Below are 19945 nucleotides of genomic sequence, written 5' to 3' on the forward strand. Positions count from 1 at the left end.
AAACGAAAAAAGCGATCATGAATATGTTTCCAAAAAATGAATAAAATGATTTTCAGATATTTCACATATTTGTAACTAAATGAAACATGAATTGAAACAAAACACGGTATAGACTGAGGAGTGAGTCCCGTGAGGTTTATGTATTTTCTTCACTCCGCTGGGAAACTGCTCTCATGTCAAGAAGCATGAGATCAGTGCATGCACTGCATTGTCCAATCAGTGAGCGATACACAGTAAGGGGGCGGGGCGAGTATCTGAGGATTTCATCGGAGGATGGTCTGGTGGTTCCTCGATTATCGCTCCTCCATTATCGCTCCTCGCTCCTCGCTCCTCGCTCCTCCGGCAGAAATAAGAGCCATGGGACGGTACTCAAGATGGCGCAGGCAAATCAACTTCCGGTGAGACCGAGGACCGAGGAGCGAGGAAATGAAAATAGTCGACCTGAGAAGCAGCTTGGGTTATGGCTAGAAAGGATCCGTCTTGTGTAAAACTCTCGCGAGAGTTTGCAAGTCACGTGGCTGAATGTCTACGTTTGGCAGGCAGCCTTTCAGTTACGATCGTTAACATCAGTGGGCCACAGCAAATGATGGTGAGAAGCTAAACTATCTATTAATCTTGTCAATGACAGGGAGTGTGATTGTTGAAATAGGGTGTTAGCGGTCTTGCTGTTCAAAGAAGAATGACAACACTGTAGATCACTAACACTATGGTTTATTTGTTATCCACAGGCAAGTCAACGTTGTCGCAGTAAAAGTCCCAAGATAGCTCCTGGTGCAATAACATGTTCCCTTTCAGTGTTTTACTATTATGTCTGATGTTTCTCTGCTGCATTTAATGTGTATGTTGCATGTTTCTGCTGTAGATGTGTTTCCGAGCCGCTCCGATTACAACGAGAGTTACAACGAGAGTTACAACGAGAACGTGACGTCATATTTACACAACACGGATCTAGCCATAACCCTGCCACCAGCCCCCTCAGACAAAGCACTGCATCCGTCCATACAGCAAGTTGGTTCTTCCTACTTTAGAAGAAGAAGAAGAAGAAGAAGAAGAAGCAACCCTCCCGCCGCCTGCAGCCTGAAGACCTGAAGAGTGCAGACGGATTCTCGAAAGTACCGCAGTCTCTTCTCCTAATAGTCCTTTTGAATTGTCCTATCCACTATCCCTTAACCCCGTGACGTTTCACACAGAGTTCAAGGGATATACGTTAGGAGCTGCATTTTGGACTATTCGACTGCAGCCATGGCCTCCGCAGCTCCGGAGGATTTACCGGAGAACCGGGAGAGTTTAACGGCCTCAGGAGACACCGGGACACCGGGGGGAGACACCGGGACACCGGGACGAGACACCGGGATGACGGGATCCGGGAAAACAACCTTCGTTCAGGTGAGTTTGCACCGGGAGATAATGGGAGCTATCGGGAGCTCCCGATAGCTAATGGGAGCTAATGGGAGGTAACGGGAGCTGTGGGAATTGTAGTCTTTTATAGTGTGTTGACTACAGACGTCACAACTAGGTGGCCTTTCTTATGAAAACTAAATAATGGCTGTAACGGCCCGTCTACACTACAGGCGTCAAAAAATGCTTTCAACGCTTCGCCCATTCATTTGAATGGGGTGACGTAGGATATTTTCAAACTTCGCCGAACTGCATTGTGGGTAGCATGGCAAGGCGTTGCAAGCATCGCGAGCGTCTATCGGCGTCAAAAGTTGAACAATGTTCAACTTTTGAGGCTCGATGCTTGCTCGAAGCTGGCGTCAGCCAATGAAATCCCGTTTATGCAAATCTGCCAGTACAAGCTAGCCAATCAAACCGCGTGTATGCTGGGAGAGACTACGCAGGTCATTTCCTCATATTCAAAAAAATGGAGGGAAAATTCATTATAGCGGTAGTGAATCACCCGGTGCTGTATGATCAGTCTCTGTTCATCTACCGGGATACAAACCGGAGGAGCGAGGCATGGAGGGAGGTGGCAGAGACAGCGGGTGAAACTGCTAGGTTTTCGCCTGTTTGGGGATTTTATATCCAGTTTACTTCGTTTTAACATTGCTATTGCTTTGTATGTCGGGGGCGGGAGATTCATGTGATTGGTTGTTGGTCGCGTTGCTCGCAAAAAATCGCCAAGCCTCAGACACGCCCAGCTTCAAGCTTTTTCGACGCCTGTAGTGTAGACGGGCCGTAACACTTATATAACCTAAGTTTCTCGTAGACTGGAATCTTAAGTACAGTTCTAGAGTAAATGTACTTAGTTACTTCTTGTTAGGCGGAGTGCGTTGCGGTGGAGATGTAATAGAACTCAGTAGTAGACAGCTTTCTTCAGCCTTTATTAGGCATATTTATTTATATCGTGGTAGGAGAGATGCGGTTGTGCTGCCGCTCTGTATTCGATCCAAACAACATCTCGAGCCACAGGTAGCGCAAGGTATAGTCAGTGACGTCACGTCCTGGACGCACTGCAGACAACATTGCCCTCTGCAGGACACAATGAGCAAGGGCGCACATAATGGTACAACATTTAACACCCCCACTCGATCCTAGCTTATTGTGGTACATTTTCATAACAGAATACAAACAAAACAAATATTCTCTCCATTTGGCCTTCAATACAAAATTAACAACAAAATACAATGGCACATATATGCATTTCTTGCACTTTAAGTGCCAAACAAATACTGAGCAAACTTTTTCAGTTGTAGCTTAGTGGCTGGTTTTGTCATTAGGTCAGCTACCATGTTGTCAGTAGGACAATATTCCAAATATATCCTCCCACTGTTCACAGTTTCTCGGATAAAGTGATATTTAATATCGATATGTTTGCACCGCTGCCGATTTACTGGATTTCTGGCAAGTGCAATAGCTCCTTGGTTGTCATCATAAACCTTGGTTTGCCCATATTGATACTCATCAATACCCTTGAGTAGCTGTTGTAAATACATACACTCCTGTATGGCTGACGCTAAGGCCATGCATTCTGCCTCGCAGGTAGACAGTGCAACTGTTGGTTGTTTTCTACTCTTCCATGAAATGAGAGAGCTTCTCTCACTCAGACTGGCACAGTACCCTGTGGTGCTACGTCTGTCTGTAACCTCTGAGGCCCAGTCTGCATCACTATGGACTATTAGGCCCAGTTTACCTGCGTCATCCTTTTTAAAGCATAATCCACGGTCTGTTGTACCCTTAAGATACCTGAACACATGCTTCACAGTGCTCCAATGCTCTTCACTTGGTTCAGCAAAATGCTGGGAAAGTTTACTGACCACAAAACTTAAATCTGGTCTAGTGCATGTAACCAAATAGATCAGACTTCCTACTGCCTCTCTATACATCCTTGGCTCTTCCATTTTTTCAGCATTTTCTGTGTATTCAAGTTTGGACTCACATGGGGTTTCTCTGGCCCTACAATCTTGCATTCCAAATCTGGAGAGGATTTTGTTCACATACCTTTCCTGTGACATTGTGACTTGACCCTCTGACTGGTTAAAATCTATACCAAGACAATTGTTTAATTTCCCCAGGTCTTTCATTTTAAACCTATCAGTGAGCATCATTTTGACACTTTTCACAACCTCCTCATTGTTAGCAGCAATTATCAGATCATCAACCCATACAATCAGAATCACTTCGTTTTGTTTTCCCCCTTGTGTATTGACAGTGATCAGCAGGATTTTCAGTGAGATATGCATGTGACAGAGCATTCCAGTTTCTGCCTGACTGCTTTAGACCATATAGGGACTTCTGTAATTTGCATACTAACTTTTCTCATAACCTTCAGGTTGTTCCAAATACACCTCACAATCAATGGGTGCATGCAGGTATGCAGTTTTCACATCCATTTGGTGTAAAACTAAATCTTCCTGCCTTTTAATTAATAATAACAATTCCTTACATTTATTATAGCGCTTTTTCAATGACTCAAAGCGCTTTACATATACACACATTACACATATAATGGTCAGATACTGTGGACAATACCCATAGGAGCAAGTTCAGGTCTATAACAAGAGTCTACACATGTTACCAGTTGGTCTACTGTATCCTCAGTCTCATAATCCTGGAAGTGCATTGGCTTTCTCCTAGCTCTAGGTGGGTTCTTTCTAGCCTCACTCTCAGTGCCTGGCTGTTCACATTCAGCCACAGAAACATCGCCTTGAACACTTTGACCTGATGCATTTCCCATTTGTTCATCAACATTTTCCTCATTGTCAAGGACCCTGGGCTGTACCTCTCTGTCCTGACATTCAATGTGTGACCCAGGTGTCTGTGTTTCTTTCTCTTTGGCTGTCTTCTTTGTGAATTTCACCAACCTGTGTTTTTGGACCTTATCTGTGTCTGGACAGTACACAAGATAAGCTGGACTGTTCTTATCATATCCAATAAAAATGCCCTGCTCACATCTGGAATCTAACTTCCCCTTCTCTTGTGTGTAGGCAAAACACACAGATCCAAATGTCTGAAGTTTGGACATGTCTGGCTTCTTGCCTGTGAGCATCTCATAAGGTGTTTTCTTTGTGCGATTACTGTAACACCTGTTTCTTACATAGGCTGCCGTCTGTACAGCATAATTCCACAGTGTGTCTGGCAACTTACTGTCTAACAGCATACACCTGCCCATTTCATAGAGGGTTCGCCAACCTCTCTCTGCTGTGCCGTTTTGGTGAGGTGAATAGGGTGCAGATGTCTCATGTCTAATCCTATTTTTGGTTAACAGTGATTTGAATTCTCTATTAGTAAATTCGCCACCGTTGTCTGAACGTAAACATTTTACTTTTCCATAAGGTGCTGAGTCTGCCAAGAACCTCTCTGTGGCATGTATTGCATCACTTTTGGATTTGAGAAAATAAACAGTTATGGCACCCGAATAGTCGTCTGTAAAAGACTGCATATTTGTGCGCTTCTAAGCTTGGGGTTCTCATGGGACCGGCTAAATCAGTGTGGACCAGCTGTAAAGGTTCTGTAGCCTTTCTGTCTGGCTCCCTATTCCTTGTCTGGGTTAATTTTCCTTTTGTACACATTTCACACAGCTGTGCTGGCCTGACTGCACTGCCTCTTATCTCCATGCCTTTTACCACACCCAGTAACTTTTGTACATCCTCATAATTGCAGTGTCCCAAAATGTCATGCCAAGTTTGCATGTCGTGGCACACATTACATTTATCAAAACAATTCTGAACAGTTGGCAAGTAAAACAGATTACCACTTTCATGGAGGTCAAACCGGTTGTTACCACTCTTGGTGATCATGTGGCTGTCCCCCTTCTTGAAAGTGACTGTCGCTCCTCCATTTGTTGCTCTTGCCACTGAGAAGATATCGTGTGGATACGTCGGCATATACAGTGCCTCATGCAGCTGTGCTCTTTATTGACGTCCATCGTTGTCTAGCAGGTAGATCAGTGCCGTCCCTCTGCATTGTGCCATCCCGCTGCATTTGGTCCCATCCGCCAGCTCGATTGAATGGGTGTCGGGCTGGAATGTGTTGTCAAAGCTCTTGAACTTGGCGATATCGTTCACTATGTGGGATGTCGCTCCGGCGTCCACCATGATGCCTTTCTTCTTTACGTTGGCTGATGGCCTCTTGCTGTTTGCCTGCTTGGCCATGAAGCAATGATCCTCGTCGCCGTTGTCCTCCTCTTCTTCCTCTGCAACCTTCCTGGCTCCGTCTTCTTTTCCCTTTTCCCTGCACAGGGACTCTGTGTGTGTGTTGCTCTTGCAGTGACTGCACCACACTTTCTGGGTGCACTTGCTTCTAATGTGTCCTTTTTCTCCACACTTGTAACAAGTCACTGAAGTCAGAGTGGCTTCTCCATTCTTCCAGTGTGTCTTGGTGCCTTGTCTACTTTGCCTTGTGTTAGTCTTCATCACACTGTCCATAGATCCAGTCGTCCTCATCTTCTCAGATTCTTCATAGACCCTCAGTCTTCTCTTGAAGTCTTTAAATGTAACATCGTCCTCGTTCTGTGTTACATGGACAGCCAGTGGCCTGAATGAATCTGGCAGTCCATTCAAAATGGTGGCTCCAAGCAGCCCATCACTCATGTTCTCTCCTGCATCACGTAGAGCTGCAATTTTATTCTCAGCCCTTATCATGTAATCAGTAACAGTTGTCTGCCATTTGTATGGTGGTCAATGATGTATACAGGTTTAGAATCCTTGGCTTGCTTTTTCCTGAATAGTGCTCCCTCAATAATTGCAGGGCTTTCCTTCCATCCTCGGCGGCATCATGTCTTATCAATGACAGGCTCTTATCATCCAGGGCATTCACTAACTGTGCATAACAGTCTTCATTTTTTCCTGGATCTGCAGCTAATGCGGCTTCACCCGTGGGCACTCGCAAAATAGTGTCTTTTAGTTTCAAAATGTGCAAACGGCTAAGGAACCTCGTCTCCCACAGATCATACTTATCTTCTGTTCCATCGAATAAAATCTGCTGGGGTGTTCCTGCTCCGGCCATTTTTTACATTGCATCCACGTTAACACGTCTTCTCTTTATACAGTTCACTTATCTCCAAACATTGGGTTGCGGCTTGTAGAAACACTGTGTCTTCAGTTTACGCGGGAGTCTCTCAGCGCCGTCTTCATCCAGGTCCCACTAGTAGCTTCTCTTGGCTAACAGCTCGTTCTTCTGTTACCTTGTTGGTCTAGACTGGCATTCCTGGGCCCATAACCTGTTAGGCGGAGTGCGTTGCGGTGGAGATGTAATAGAACTCAGAAGTAGACAGCTTTCTTCAGCCTTTATTAGGCATATTTATTTATATCGTGGTAGGAGAGATGCGGTTGTGCTGCCGCTCTGTATTCGATCCAAACAACATCTGAGAGGCCACAGGTAGCGCAAGGTATAGTCAGTGACGTCACGTCCTGGACGCACTGCAGACAACATTGCCCTCTGCAGGACACAATGAGCAAGGGTGCACATAATGGTACAACATTTAACACTTCTCACCTCTGCTATGAACCTAAGACGTAGCTGTATATTTGTTTTGTTGTGTCATTCCTAAGGAAATGCATCTCGCCACTTTCTGTACTGTTAGACGGGGGCGGGACATGTAGCACAGTGGCAGGGCTGGGAAGCAAAACTTGGTTCCGAGTAGGAACAAATAACAATTGTCCGGTACCGGGATTAATAACTGTTGACAGTGTGATGACCCCTCCACACCACGTGGGGTGCCGTCTGGTTGTGTGTCCCAGCAATAAACATAGGTACGTTTTTCTCCTTGTTTGAGCGTGTTGCTGAGAGCAGAGAGTGGTCAGAGGCTAATAGCACCTTATTGCTGCAGTGTGTGCTAACAGGTAGGGCCCAGGAAGCTTATTCTGCTTTAACAGTGGCGGACAGCAAAGTGTATCTGAGGGTTAAAACTGCGGTGTTGAAGGCTTACGAGTTGGTCCCTGAGGCTTATCGACAGAGGTTTCGGTCCTGGGAGATGTCTGACAATCAGACACATATTGAGTTTGCCAGGGATCTGGTTACCTCTTTCGGTAGGTGGTGTAACTCCTTGAAAGTGGATACGTATGTCGCATTATGTGAGTTGATGGTGTTGGAGCAATTTAAATTCTGTGCCCAGCCACATTGCGGTTTACATCAGCGAGCGCAAAGTGAAGACTGCTGCAGAGGCTGCTGCTCTGGCAGATGATTATGTGCTAACGCACAGGGGCGGTCCCGACTTCAGGGTCCAGGATGAAGGGGGTATGTATCGTGCAGGGAGATGGGAAGAGAAAGCTAATCCGCACAGGGGTGAGCGTGAGATGCGAGGTCAGCCACAGGGTGATTCAGAAATCTGTCATTTCTGCAGGGAGAGAGGGCACTGGAAGGCTGACTGTCCAAAGGCTAAGGCTAGCAGGGGGAACTGTGTAGGCCAGTTTAACTCTGCTGCTTGTGCTGTGTCTGTGGTGCCGTTACCTGTCATCTCTCCCTGTCAGCGGATTAATGAGCCATGCGGGTGGAAGGACCCACTGTTTTCTGCATTTGTGTCAACCGGATACGTGTCATTGGTGGGAAGTGATATCAGCGTGCCGGTAAAGATTTTGAGAGACACTGCATCGTATGACTCATACATTCTGAGCTCTGTGTTACCGTTTTCTGACAAATCTAGAACTGGGGATTTTGTCCAGATGTGAGGTATGGGAATGAGTGTTGTGCCTGTTCCTCTGCATTCTGTTGTGCTTAACTCGGGTCTGGTGCAGGGTGAGGTCGCCATGGGGGTCCGGCCTGTAATGCAGATTGGTGGTGTGGATGTTATGGGTAACGGCCTGGCTGGCAGCCGTGTGTGTGCTGAGGGCCCACCGCCTACCACGCAGTCATCTTCACCCACTGTGATCGTTAACGCAGAGGAGAATGTTAAGTGCTCTCCTGGAGTGTTTGTGGCTTGCTCTGTGACCCGGGCTGTGAGCCGTGCACAGGAGGAATCTGAGCAGGGTGAAGAGGTCAGTGAGATAGATTCTGTGGTTATTCCTGACTGGTTGTTATCGGTATCCCGCAGTGAGTTGGTGATAGAGCAGAAAGTGGATGTCTCCCTCAGTCCGTTTTTTGAGGCGGTTCTCTCCACCGGGGATGGAAATGGTGTCACCAGGGCTTGTCAGCTGCAAGGGGGATTGCTGGTCAGAAAGTGGTGGTCATGTGGGAAAGGTTTCATTGGTGGGCCAGTGTATCAGATCGTGGTTCCTGTCAGGTTTCGTGAGGAGGTCCTCAGAAAAGCGCATGGGCAGGCGGGACATCTGGGTGTCCGTAAAACATGTGGTTACCTGTTGCAGTATTTATTTTGGCCTGGGTTGAGGAGAGATGTGTCTCGGCATGTTGGATTATGTCACGCGTGTCGGACGGGTGGGCCAGTTCGGCAGCGACCTGGGGGTCAGGTCTTGGGTTTGTTGCCGGGGGCTAGGTTGCGGTTTCTGGAGGGACATTCCGGGTTCCTCCAGGGGCTGGGTCAAGGGACTGGCCAGAGTGGTTTTCTGTCCACGCCGGAATATCGGAGAAGAGCTCCTAGCTATTTTGGTTAATTAACGGTGTTCTTAGGGGAACTCTTTTCTTATGGGGGGGGGAGTGTGACGACCCCTCCACACCACGTGGGGTGCCGTCTGGTTGTGTGTATTTTCTGTGTGATTGCAGGTCCCAGCTGCAATCTGTCTGTTGAGGCGCACCTGCCGGGTGAGCCACGATGAAAAGGATATAGGAGGAGCAAGCCGGATACGTCGCTCTGACTCCTCTGGGCACTCTCTCCATGCCAGCCTCGGGGATCTGTGGCTGGTTTTTTCATTACATTGTTTATAAGAGAATAAACGATTGCTATTTTCTTACCCTTCGTCTCGCCTCCCTGCTTTTTGTTGCAGCCCAGGAGCCGGGTTGTAACAACAATATAGCAATAAACTGGTCATGACGACGAGGTCTTCTTTAGCCTTAACTGGCGTGGTTTATTTTCATATGTGCATTGCACCACTTGACCTGCTCTCCATGAGAGCTAGAGAGAGAGAGAGAGAAGGGGAGGGAACAAATTTGTAGACAGGCTTGGTCATAGCGTCTGCAACCATGTCATCTGTAGGACAGTAAACCAGTGTCATCTTTTCTTCTCTGATGACAGATCTAATGAAGTGATATTTTATATCACTTCATTAGATCTGTATATCACTATATAATGGTTCCCTGGTTGTCTTCATAAACAACAGTTTTCTTATATACATAGGTATCCATTCCTTCGAGCAGTTGTTCCAGATAAATACATTCCTGTATTGTCAAGGCTAGAGCCATATATTCGGCTTCACAAGTTGATAGTGCCACTGTGGGCTGTTTCTTTGTTTTCCATGAAACCAGTGAGCTGTCTGTACCTTTAAGATAACGGAAAACATGTTTTGCTGTAATCCAGTGCTCTTCTGTGGGATCAGCAAAATGCTGTGATAACTTACTCACTACAAAACATAGGTCAGGGCGAGTACATGTTGTCAAATAAATGAGGCTGCCTACAGCTTCTCTATACATTTTTACATCCGTCAATTTTTGTGCATCCTCATTGTAGTCTAGCTTTTGATCACATGGTGTTTCCCTAGTTCTACACTCCTGCATGTCAAAACGATTCAGGATCTTTTCCACATATCTCTTCTGGGATATGTTTACACAACTGGCAGACTGTTCGAAGTCCATGCCTAGAAAATGTTTGAACCTGCCCAGGTCCTTCATCTTGAATCTGGTGGAGAGCATACCTTTCACCTGCTTTAGGTTTCTAGTGTTGTCTGCTGCGATGATCAAATCATCCACCCAAATCACAATTATCACTTTTCCTGACTCTTTTGACTCCTTTGTGTAAACACAGGGGTCTACTGGGTTCTGTATGAAGTGGTCTTCAATTAGACATGCATGAAGCATCTCGTTCCAATTTCGCCCAGACTGTTTCAGGCCGTAAATGGATTTTTCTAGCTTGCACACTAGCTTCTCTCCTTTCTTCTCGTAACCTTCAGGTTGTTCCATATATATGTCCCTATCAATGGGTGCGTGCAGGTAGGCTGTCTTCACATCCATCTGGTGTAAAATCAAGTCGTCTTCGGCTGCCTTCTGCATAACTACCCGTACACTGGTCAGATTAGCTGGAGGGGAGAATTTCTCACCGTAGTCTATTCCTTCCCTCTGACTGTAGCCTTTAGCTACAAACCTGGCCTTGTACCTGTCGTGCCCTTCAATACCCTCCTTGATTGAGTACACCCACTTGCCTCCCACTGTCTGTCTATCCTCGGGTAACTTTGTTAGAGTAAAAGTATGATTGTCCTCCAGAGACCTCATCTCCTCATCCATCGCTCTCTCCCATTTTCCTGACTCAGGGGATATCATGGCCTCTTTAAAGGTCTGAGGTACACCACTCACTACTCTGTAGCAGTAATCTATGCTGGTAAGTGTACTGTCATCCTCGTCACTTTCTCTCTGGGCATAGTCTTTCAGATACTTTGGGGGTTTATGTTCCCGGGGTATATCTCCCACTGCATGAGGCACGTGACGTCACCCTAGGGTGCTTCTCGCCATCATCCTCCGGTGGCTGTTGACCGTCTGTCTGCATGTCTGTGCTCAGTACACTAGGCTGTGGCGTCTCTCTTTTCTCACACCCTACTCTGGAGTCCAGCTCTGGCTCCTGTGTCTGTGTCTCGTTCTCACATGTTGTCTTTGTGACAAACTTTACTTACCGGGATAATAGACTAGAAAAGCGGGGCTGCCCTTGTCATGCCCTACAAAAAGTCCTTTCTCACACCTGGACTCGAGTTTTCCTCTGTCCTGTTGGTAAGCATAACACACTGACCCAAACTTGTGCATCCTGGCTAGATCACACCTTTTTCCTGTCAGTGCTGTATATGGGGTGGTGCCCGTGTGCTTGTTAAAACACCGATTTCTGGTGTAAGCTGCTTCTTGGACCGCATAATGCCATAGACTCTTAGGTAAGTTACCATCTATTAGCTTACACCTAGCCATTTCGAAAAGAGTGTGCCCTTCCCTCTCAGCTATCCCGTTCTGGTGCGGGGAGTAAGGACAGGACGTCTCGTGTCTGATCTTGTTCCTTCTCAGCAGTGACTGAAACTCTCTATTTGTAAACTCTGTTCCGTTGTCGGACCTCAGGCATTTTACGCTGCCATACGGAGCTACATCTGCAAGGAATTTCTCTGTGGCCTGAAGTGCGTCACTCTTTGCTTTGAGAAAGTAAACAAACACTGCCCCTGTATACACATCTGTGAAAGACTGCATATATTTAAAGCCACCTATGGACTCATTATTTACTGGACCGGCTAGATCTGTGTTAACTAGCTCAAGTGGTGTCTTTACTTTTTCTGTGAGACCTCTGTTTCTTGTTTGAGTGAACTTTCCCTTTATACACACATCACATTCTTGGTTAGGTCTATGCTTTTCACCGTTAATGTGCATGCCTACTGTTACCGCCTGCAGCTTCAGTATATCCTCGTAATTACAATGACCAATGATCTCATGCCATGTCTGAATATCATGACTGACATTACACACATCATTTTCATTACATTCTGTTTGTAGATAATACATTCTCTTGTACACCTCAATGTTAAATCTCGTACCGTCAGGCTCCACAAGAACATCGTTACCTTCATTGAAGAACACCTTGGCACCATTTGCAGTAGCAGATTTTACAGAAAATAGTTTTTGGGGGAACGAGGGTATGTAGAGGGCGTTCTTCAACGTCACTGTACACCGGCGCCCCTCACTGTCTATGAGGCATACCTGTGCGTCTCCTCTCCCGTGCGCTTCCCGTCTGCCAGCTCCATGCTGTGTCTCTCCGGCTCGAAGGTGCTGTCAAAGTTCTTGAATCGGCACCTGTGTCCACGATCAGTCCCTTCCTTTGGGCCTGCTGCTGCTGCGCTAACCGGCTGGCGTATGCTGTCTGCGCCCCGAAGGTGAAGTCCTCTCTTCCCGCTGCTCTCCGGGCGTCGTCTCGACTCGCCTCACGTCCATCGCTGCCGCCATCTTGTCCACAGCCGCCATCTTGCACGCGCGCGTACCGAGCACTCTGTTCGCGCTTCTTTCTACACACTCTGTCTGCGTGTCCCAAAGTTTTACAGAAACTACACCAAACAGTTTTTGTGCAATTATCTTTTCGGTTACCCTTTTCTCCACATCGCCAACACGCCATCTCCGTCGGGGGTCCGGTCCTTTTCTTTGGCACTGCCCCGGCCTTCATTACCCTTTCTCCCGCCTCCTCGGCGACCGGGTCTGAGTCTTCTGAGGCCTCGAAGTTCCGCAACTTGGCCTTGAACTCCCCCAGCGACATGTCCGCTGAACCGTGCGTCACCAACAGTGTGAACGGTTTATACATCTCCGGTAGTCCCCTCATAACTATCGCCATCATTAGTCCATCGCTCAGTGCTTCTCCTGCACTTTTGAGCGCCGTGATGCTCTGCTCCGCCCTGATGACGTATTCAGTCACAGTCTCTGCGTTAGCTTTCTTCAGCGCGGTCAATGTTATATACAGGGATACAATCCGGGGCCTACCTCTGCCGATGTAGTGTTCTCTTAACACTTTTAGACTCTCTCGGCCTTTGTCCTTTGTGTCCCAGAATATCAGCCCCAAGCTTGTGTTGTCTAGGAGTGGTGCTAGTTCGCAGTATGCTTCGGTGTTCAGCTTAGTATCCAGAGCTCGCGCGGCCTCCGTTATTTCTCCCGTGAGGCCCGTCAAAATTGTCTTTTTCAGCCCCACTCCGTGCATACAGCACAACATCCGCTCTTCCCAGAGCTCGTATTCTTCTGCCCTTCCGTCAAATGTGGGCCACTTGCTTCTGCCTCTGGTCGCCATCTTTTGATTGTAGCTTAGCTGCCCATTAGCTTAGCTTTAGTGTCCCGCAGTTTTCCCGCCGCTAAACTAGCCTAAACTTTTCAGCTAACTAGCTATCGTTATTTCGCTCTTCCGTGATCTGGGCCCATAATCTGTTGATAGAGTCACATGTATAGCAATAAACTGGTCATGACGACGAGGTCTTCTTTAGCCTTAACTGGCGTGGTTTATTTTCATATGCGCATTGCACCACTTGACCTGCTCTCCATGAGAGCTAGAGAGAGAGAGATAGAAGGGGAGGGAACAATCCCTGATACCTGACGTCAGCTACAATAGCTGCGCCTCCTTACGCCTATAGCGCCCTCTTACTGTGGAACAGTTATAGTGCAGTTACATGCAGACATATTAATACTTACACTTAACAATAACAGTTGTGAGGACAGGAGGTGAGGCCGAGCCCCGCAGACCACAGCTCTCTCTCTCTCTATGCTCCGGATCCAACACACTCTCACTCCATAATCGTCCAGGAGCGACGCTTGGTCAGGGTCCCGTGGCGTGCAGTTGTGACGCTCCTAGGCTCCTTCAGCTTCATTAAGGGACGCAAATAGCTTTCAACTGATTTCAATGTATTCCCATCTGCGGCGGGATTTGACGCTCATGGAAGCACGGCATTCGTTTGTGTCAGCTGCCCTTAAAAGGCAATGTGAGCGTCCATTCCCATTGGATAACGGAGAATTGTACACCCAGAAGTAAGTATTCCCCTTACTGTCGATTGATTTTACAGTGATATCTGCACTACTCATCGACTAAAAAACACCAGATTATCCTTGTTAATTACACAACATTGATTGGTTTAAATTGTGTGCAATGCTTTTGTATTTTTCCCCTTCGATTCTGAGAAATAAATATTTTTTCGGAGTAAAGGATGGCAGAAGACAAAAAACCGGAATCGAAAAGCAGAACCGGAATCGTTACAATCCAAATGATACCCAACCCTATGTGTGATGCAGTAAAATCTTACCGCTCACTTACGTTAGCGGTGTAGTAAAAAACGTGGGAAAATGTAAAATACGATGACGAAGAAGAAGATTCCAGTGGCCCCAATTTGTTTCCATTCTGGACAAGTGAAATATGTATTCGGACAAGTATATTGTCAAACTCACTTGTCCATGGACAAGTACTCTCTAAAAACTTTTTCTTACACTATACAGCATAGTATCGTGATAATAGCCTTGTTATTCTGTTAAAATAAGTCAAGTTAGTCGTCAGTTTGTTTAGTATTTGGCCGTGTAATAAGCCGGATAATGTGATTATTGGAAAAAGAAACCCCGACAGTATGATCAGAGAGACGGACGCGAGGCGGAGGGATCTTGATCGGGTGGTATTTTGTTTACGTTTGAGATGTTCCCGCATCATTGTGGTGCTCCCGTGCAAGCTCGACTTTACACAGTTTGCAAGTAACACACTTTTAACTGTTGTTTAACCTGTTAAGCCCTGAGCCTGTTTTTCAGGTTTCAGGCTCGGAAATGCTATGCCCAAAACAAATGACTATCTTCACTTCTAAAAAAAACATTACTTAGAGTGAAAACCACCCTTGAATGATGGGATAGTAGACTAAAAGCTTTAGGAATCCAAACTATAACATATAAGTACCCTGTATCAAGATTGATGGAAAACAAGTGACATTTGACCTTTTTATGGAGATTTAGAAGAAAACCCACTTCTGGGGTCATTTGGGTGGATTTGCCATATCTCTGGCCCCCCTCCTTCAATTTTGACGATTGACTCCTCTTTTTAACCGTTGCAGCCAATAGAATCGAGGGGAAGTTCCTAAAATCCATCTAAACATTACCCATTGGTGAATGAGTGATGCACAACCAAAGTGCCCCGGAACCGGAAGCTGTTCTGCACTCTGGTAGCAATCAGAGCAGAGATATGAAATCTCCGTTATTGACATAAATATGAGGATGGTTTATCATTAGTCATTTCAAAGTGACACATACATATTGGATTAACCTATGGATTAACCTTCAGCAGCGTTTTTATCGTTTTAATGCCATTGAACAGAAGAGCTCAGGTGAGACAATGTCCCGTAATCTGTGGAATCTCAGCTTGCTAGTTGATGTATTGTTTTGCAGATACGATAAGCAATAAGGGTATTTTAACGGAGGTTCTATGCTAAGTGCGTTTTTTTTACGCTGTGTCACCTCGTGTCTGCAACACATGTTTTTGTCAATTCTCCGACCGTAACTTCATAATAAACCTTCAGTGTTTGCCATCAAGCTCCAGCTCTCCTGTGTTTCACTCATGGATGTTTAATAAGAACTGGATACAGTGTCGGAGGCCTCATTCATTGTTATGAGAGCTGCTCATTGGCACATTAAGTCAAAATGGCCTGACATTCTCAAGAGCAAAACGTCACAAATTACCCATCATGCCTTGCTGGCGAGAGCATAGAGCATGCGCAGTTGAGTTTTCCCTTAACCAGTTAAGCCCTGAGCCTGTTTTTCAGGTTTCAGGCTCGAAAATGCCACTAACACAACAAATGATATATCTTCACTTCTAAAAGGGGTAAATTAATAATTATTTTTCTCAAAGCAAGGTTACATCTGTGAGTTGGATGTAGAAGTGTCAGAATCAATATAGATGTTTTTATTTTAAAGTAAATTCAGATGGAACATAGTAAAAACATGTAAATTCTAATGTCCACCTAAAAAAAAAACTTTACTTATAGTGAAAACCACCCTTGCATGATGGGTTAGTAGACTAAAAGCTTTAGGAATCCAAACTATAACATATAATAAGTACCCTGTATCAAGATTGATGCAAAACAAGTGAAATTTGACCTTTTTAGAGAGATTTAGAAAAATAAAGTCTAAGCGGACTCACCTCTGGGTAATTTGGGAACCATCGGTTCCATTTGAACTTTTTCACAGTAAAAATCATTTTATTACTTTGAATTATCACTATAGGTATTCATTCCATCCAAATACAACTGTTGTGAAAAAAAATAAAAATAAAATAAAATAAAACATAGGCCTACTCTTACAGTGAGCCTCTGAATTAGCCCCGAGCGAAAAATGCTAACCTATTACAGCACCGAAAATCACTCCTCGCTCCCTTATTACTTATCCTAGCTGCACATCCAACACATTGTTTATGATCGCAAGGAGACACAGAATCTAACGGTGCCCACCTGAACAGCCCAACACTGAAAGATACAAACTCGCGACGTTATCAACAAAAACGTACATCAAAATAAATGGCGCTAGCGCTAATGCGCTAGGCTAACAATGACTTACCTTCCTCGTTGTCTGGTCTAAACTGGTCTTCAATGGCATTAAAACGATAAAAACGATGATGTAGTTAATCCATAGATTAATATCCAATGGGGCTATGTCCCCTTTGAAATGTTCTGATAATCTATAAGCAATAAAACTGCAATTCCGTTATCTGCTGTCCGCTCTGTGCTCCGTGCGCTCTGGGTCCGGCTGCATTTCCTGCTTCGTTACGTTGTAAACAATAAATGAAGTCGGCTGCGTAATGTACTTAAGTTGGCTGCCATTCTTTATAATTTGCGCAGGACCATATCTCTGGAACCCATTGGTCGATTCGTGTGATTTACACCTTTTTCTTAACCATCAGAACCAATAGAATCGATGGGCAGTTCCCAAATCTCCGTAAACATTACCATAGCGGACGTAATAGAGAAGCAAACGAAGCATATCTGAAAGTGCAAGCCTGGACGGCAATACTTTATACCGAGTATATTGCCATAAATATGATGATTGATTATCAGTAAAAAATTATACGTGACACAAAGACATTGGATTAATCTTGAGATGCGTTTTTATTCCGTTGAACACAACTTTTGATCACAAATCAAAAAAGGTAAGACGTAATTATTGTAATATTTTTGGAACCGGATGTTGTTTACTTTCTCTTTTCTGGCTGATAGCTCCAGGAATTCGAGGTCGGACAGTGATGACATTACATGTGTGGAATCTGTGGAGTCTCAGCTTTAAATCGTATATCTTGTTTGTGCAGTTAATATAGTAATAAGGGCATTTCTACCGTGTGTTGTGTGTAAAAAAGCGTTAGCATTAGTTAGCATTATTTCGCTCAATGCTAATTCAAAGGCTTGGTATTACTCTTGTGTTTTTTTTAGCTAACAATTGTTCTTATTGTCAGTTAGCGGAGTTTCTTACCTTTAAAAGGGTATGAAACATTAATAGTTTCATAAATGTTAAGAAGCCCTGAGACATGTGAGAAAACAAAAACTGTGGGAGGGGTCCACTGGGGGGACCTTCGGGCTTAACTGGTTAAGCCCCGCCTCCAATCTCCCTCACTCAGCTCAGTAGAATGAATGGACAGAGAAAATACATCTGGATTCAGCTTTTAGCGCATTTTACAACTTTGAATACCTAATGAATCAAATAAGGGCTATACAAGTTTTATTACTGGGTAGTTTATTTAGTTAAAAGATTGACACAAATCTCATGTAGAATGTTGCTGTATTACTGCATCAAATATAATACAAATATATTAAACGCAAACGGTTAGTAAAATAAGTATTTTGTTAACTGAAGGTTTGTATTAAGTAAGTTTTTATTGTGTTAACTGTATATGTATTTATGCTTTTTAGATTTACTTTCTCTCTTTCTCTGTCCGTCTGTTTTAGAAACCGAAAGGAAGAGAGAGACGTCACAGCTGTCAGCAATGTGACAAATCCTTTACAAAATCTGGAAATTTAAAGAACCACCTGCGTATTCATACAGGAGAAAAACCGTACAGCTGCGAAGAGTGTGGGAAAACATTCACTACATCAGGTGCTCTCAAAACACATCACCGTATTCACACTGGAGAAAGACCGTACAGCTGTGAAGAGTGTGGGAAAACATTCACTACATCAGGTGATCTCAAAACACATCACCGTATTCACACTGGAGAAAGACCGTACAGCTGTGAAGAGTGTGGGAAAACATTCACTCGATCAGGTGATCTGAAATCACATCACCGTATTCACACTGGAGAAAGACCGTACAGCTGTGAAGAGTGTGGGAAAACATTCAATCAATCAGGTGCTCTCAAATCACATCACCTTGTTCACACGGGAGAAAAACCGTACAGCTGTGAAGTGTGTGGGAAAACATTCCAGAACTTAGGTAATTTTCAAACACATCATCGTATTCATACTGGAGAAAAACCGTATTGGTGTGAAGAGTGTGGGAAAGTGTTCACTCAATCAGGTGCTCTCAAATCACATCACCGTGTTCACACTGGAGACAAACCATAGTAGTGTAAAGAGTGTGGGAAAACGTTTTCTCTAAGTATTCACCTTAAAGTCCACGAGCGAATCCACACTGCATTGTTTTGAACAACTATGAGAGCCAAGCTAGCTGTTTCCTCCTCCTGAAGTCCTGAGAGCTGTATTGTTATATTTTAAGAGTCTTTTTGAATTGAAGTCTGACTAATAGACTTCAATTCACAGAGTCAGTCTCGTTGTATGTCCCTGAGGTCCTCCTCAGCTTTTTAAATATCCCTAAAGTCCCCCAAAATAAAATGGGTGAGGCTTTTATCCACTACACTCCCAAATTGTGGAACACCAGGAAATATCAGAGAGGCTCAGTGGACATTTTTAAACGCCTTCTAAAGAAACATCTCTTTAGATTAGCTTATTATTAGCAACCCCCCACTTTAAATGGTCTTTTAGTCTTTATTATTTACCTACTTTTATCTTATATTAGTTTTTTTTTAATAGTTTTCAATAACAACATTTATTTTTACATTCTTTTATTTTACATTTTAATAGTTTAACCTTAATTAGAATTAGGACGTTTTTATTACTATGTATTTGTATTTCTGTTGTACCTATATGTTCACTTTATTGTATAGGGTTCTATATTGTTGGATCTATTCACTTGTCTTGTGTCTTGTCTTTCTGAGAGAAATCATAATTTAGTTTTCATAATCCTTCTCCTCTGGGCTGCTTGTGTGACGTGTGCAGCATGTGTAATGTGGTGTCTCTGTGTGAGACCTGTTAGTTTAACTTGTTCATTGTTAGGAGATGTGCTCCAGTTTATCTTTGTGCATGGAGTACTTCAGTCACTTTCTTTTAGGAGAAAGTTGTTCTCAGTTCATCTTAAGTTTGTTTTGTAAATTGGCTGGTGAGCCTTACTCCTTATTCTTTTTCAAAGATGTTTTGCCTTGCATGGCCTCAGATCTACTTCATATAGTAAACAAATCTCTTCACTCAGGTATTTTTCCACAGGCCCTGAAAACTGCAGTCATTAAACCACTCTTAAAAAAGAATAATCTAGATGCTTCAGTAATGAACAATTACAGGCCCATATCAAACCTCCCATTTCTAGGTAAAATCATTGAAAAAGTTGTTTTTCAACAGTTGAGTAATTTCTTGCATTTAAAGGAATGCTCCACTCATTAGATAATTGATCAAAACTTCAGTATTTAGTGAAACATTATGTTTAAACCATACCCTGAAGAAATCAGCGATATTCCCCGGTAAATAATGATTTTATAGCTCTTTTTTATCAAAACCTGTATATTCCGTCAGGCCGCTGCCATTTTGCCCATTTTCAGTAGTCACGTGATGGTCGTGACGTCATCCATGCGTTCACTTTGTAAACACACGAAAACGGAGTATTTGAGTTCGGACTCGTCAGCCGACGA

At 44.4% G+C, this 19945-nt stretch overlaps 1 protein-coding gene across 1 annotated transcript; it reads left to right on the top strand.

Moving 5' to 3' along the window:
- Positions 1-890: 890 nt before the first annotated feature.
- Positions 891-19642, top strand: LOC117534744 (gastrula zinc finger protein XlCGF49.1-like). The gene is made up of 2 exons (XM_034199003.1): positions 891-1386; positions 17937-19642. The coding sequence occupies exons 1-2, from the start codon at positions 1243-1245 to the stop codon at positions 18549-18551; spliced, it is 759 nt and encodes a 252-aa protein (XP_034054894.1). The 5' UTR covers positions 891-1242; the 3' UTR covers positions 18552-19642.
- Positions 19643-19945: the final 303 nt, after the last annotated feature.

This window comes from Gymnodraco acuticeps, unplaced genomic scaffold (genome assembly GCF_902827175.1).
Source record: "Gymnodraco acuticeps unplaced genomic scaffold, fGymAcu1.1, whole genome shotgun sequence".
In the NCBI taxonomy this organism is placed as follows: Eukaryota; Metazoa; Chordata; class Actinopteri; order Perciformes; family Bathydraconidae; genus Gymnodraco; species Gymnodraco acuticeps.